General features: G+C 46.8%; 1 protein-coding gene across 1 annotated transcript; it reads left to right on the top strand.

Moving 5' to 3' along the window:
* Positions 1-1,304: 1,304 nt before the first annotated feature.
* On the top strand, positions 1,305-2,541 carry LOC119287395 (putative glycine-rich cell wall structural protein 1). Its single transcript, XM_037566932.1, has one exon. It carries the CDS (start codon positions 1,332-1,334, stop codon positions 2,211-2,213), a length of 882 nt encoding a protein of 293 aa, XP_037422829.1. The 5' UTR covers positions 1,305-1,331; the 3' UTR covers positions 2,214-2,541.
* Positions 2,542-2,809: the final 268 nt, after the last annotated feature.

Here is a 2,809-nt window from a genome sequence, read left to right on the forward strand (position 1 = left end):
TTTCTCTCATATAGAACATATCTTGAATCTAAAACTTTGCAGCAGAACAAAGCTTCCTAACTAGAACGTGAGATAAAACTTTCATATTTTTTGGTCCGACATAAATTTTAAAAATAAGATTTTTTTACCAAAAAAAACTTAATTTGTATATTTATATTGGACGAAAAAATCTGAAAGTTTTATCCCAGATTCTAGATAGAAATCTTTGTTGTGTTGTGGAAGTTTGAAGTTCAAAACATGTTCTATGGAACAGAAACAAAAAAGAGAAATGTGTTTGCACGAATCGCGATGCAAAAAATAGATGGCTAGGATAGACGGGCCTGGGTGCAGGTGTTGTAAAACATATTTTCGTTTCAACCGGTGGTTAAAGGCAACCTAAAAAAACTTATTAGTCCCTATATATTTGTACGGAGGGAGGGAGTATGTTAGTCGCCGTGGAGACGGGTTCAAAGGTGTGTATTTGGACTTTTGGAGAGCATGTGCAGTAATTTAGGAAGTCAGACCTACGGAACGCGATCGAGTTTTGTTGATACTAATCAAACCATTAACTAAATTAAGATGGGATCCCGGCCGTGAGTGAACATGGCTAGCTAGCTAGCTACTCTTCTCGTTTCTGCCCACCCATCCGGAGCCTTGCATGCAGCTGGAGAATGGAATGCCAGCTCGATCGATCCTAGCCTGCCACTAGGTCAACTTGGACACTGTAATTATCACCGATCGACGTATCTCGTTGTTAATTTGCATGCGCCTAGAATAGAGCCAGAGTGCGCTACTCGGTCAAAGTTGTTGACAATGGGTTAGTAAACCCTAGGTAAGGTAAGTCGCCGGGCGATGCACGGTGCACGATGAACTCGGCGAGCAGACTAACAGGAAATGCCAATGTCAAAGGATCCGAGTCCACTGATCGCATTGCGTACCTACATCGATCATCAGCTTACGCGTACTTCCACATGTGTAGGGCATCGAACAGATATAACTAGTCTGTCTATGTCAGGCGATGGGGATCTTTTGCATACTAGTTGATCTGCATCAATCAATAAATTACTGTCGTGAGTAAGGAGAGAGATTTGCATGACAATTACATGCTGCACGTCTTGCTAGCGGCTACTGTGGAACTAGATCGACATATACACAGTCAACAGTACTACCGTCACTCTGATCATAGGAAACTTCTCATCGAATAACCCATTCAATGCACAACCAAAATCACTCGATCGGTTCACCGTAAGATCTCGCACCCATGCACGGCCCCCAGCACTATATATACTGACCCAACCTTCTCTGCACTCAGCACCCAACTCGACCATCTCACTCCACACAGCTCACTCACAATGGCTACTAGCACCAGGCTTGCAGCTCTTGGCTTTGTTGTCCTTGTGAGCATTGGGTTCGCCGATGCAGCAAGGATGCTAGCTAGCTCCTCCAGTGCTTCAGGTGGTGGTGGAGGAGGTGGTGGGGGAGGTGGTGCGAATGGTGGGAGTGGATGGGGTGGAGGGTCTGGATCGGGTGGAGGCTTAGGATATAGTGAAAGCGGTGGAGATTGGGGTAACAAGTGGAATTTCGCCAAGGGGTCTGGAGGAGGAGGAGGAGCAGGCGGTGGGGGAGGATCAAAGGGTGGATCCGGGTCTGGTTTCGGATCTGGTTCTGGTAGAGGGAGTGGTGTGAGTGGCTCTGCATCAGCCCCTAGCGGCAATGGATACGCCAATGCTGATGGTAATGGCGGGGGCGGGGGTAGTGGTGGGGGTGCAAATGGGTCTAGCGGAACTGGGGTTGGGTCTGGCCTTGGCAAGGGATATGGTGAGAGTGGTGTGACAAAGGCACCGACTCCTGTTGCCGGTGGTGATGGTACCAGCTACTCAGATGCTGGTGGTAGTGGTAACGGGGGTGGCGGCGGTAACAACGGAAATGGAGGTGGTGCCGGAGCTGGCGCTGGACAGGCCGGTAGCGACGCCACTTCTGGAGGCTTTGCAAATGCAGGAGGAAGCGGCAATGGTGGTGGCGCAACCGGAAGTGTCGCTGAAGGTCCAAGCGTTGGAGTTGGATCGGGTGCTGGGTCTGGCGCCGCTCAGACCGGTAGCACTGGCTCTTATGGCGAAGGCTATGCCACGGGAATGGGTGGTGGCATGGGTGGCGGCACCGGTGAGAGCCAGAATGGCGGAACTGGCAATGGTGGAGGCAATGGATCAGGATCTGGTGGTGGCGGATACCACTAAATTATCCTTTCTCGATCAAGATAGAACTTGGACCTCGACATGTATTTTAATTTCCATCATTTTACTAGCATTACGAATTGAAGGACATGGGGCGTGCACTAAAGGGACGATCCTAAGCATAGGTGGAGGGAACTAAATAGCATTTCTTGGATTAGCATTTAGCTCCTACAGCTGTTCAGGCCGGTTTGTGCCAACAGACATAATAATAATGTGAAGGAGTACCTCCTTTGTAGTTTTTTTCTATCTCAATAGTCAAATCACTTGATTTCGCCGTTTTGTTTCCAATGCCTTTTTGAGTTTTGACCCAATTTACATGTTCAAGTATGTTTCTTGTTTGCATACCCACGAGAGTATGCAAGTCTGTGGTTTTTTAGAGCAATGCAAACCTCGACTTTGCTTTCTATTTAAAATAATCCCTTGTGTTAAATTGGGTTCGTTTTTGAATCGGTATTAACAAAATAGTTCCAATCTTAACCATCAACATAGAACGTAGTATTAAGACACCATATTCATACCATTGGATGCATCGTACAAAATGTTATTCCATAATATATACTCAGGTGTATTTAAACCATCATACCATTGGATGTACTGAA

Source organism: Triticum dicoccoides, chromosome 4A (assembly GCF_002162155.2).
Source record: "Triticum dicoccoides isolate Atlit2015 ecotype Zavitan chromosome 4A, WEW_v2.0, whole genome shotgun sequence".
Taxonomy (NCBI): Eukaryota; Viridiplantae; Streptophyta; class Magnoliopsida; order Poales; family Poaceae; genus Triticum; species Triticum dicoccoides.

Coding starts and splice junctions, on each gene's coding strand:
- LOC119287395 (XM_037566932.1), top strand. CDS start 1,332: ATGGCTACTAGCACCAGGCTTGCAGCTCTTGGCTTTGTTGTCCTTGTG.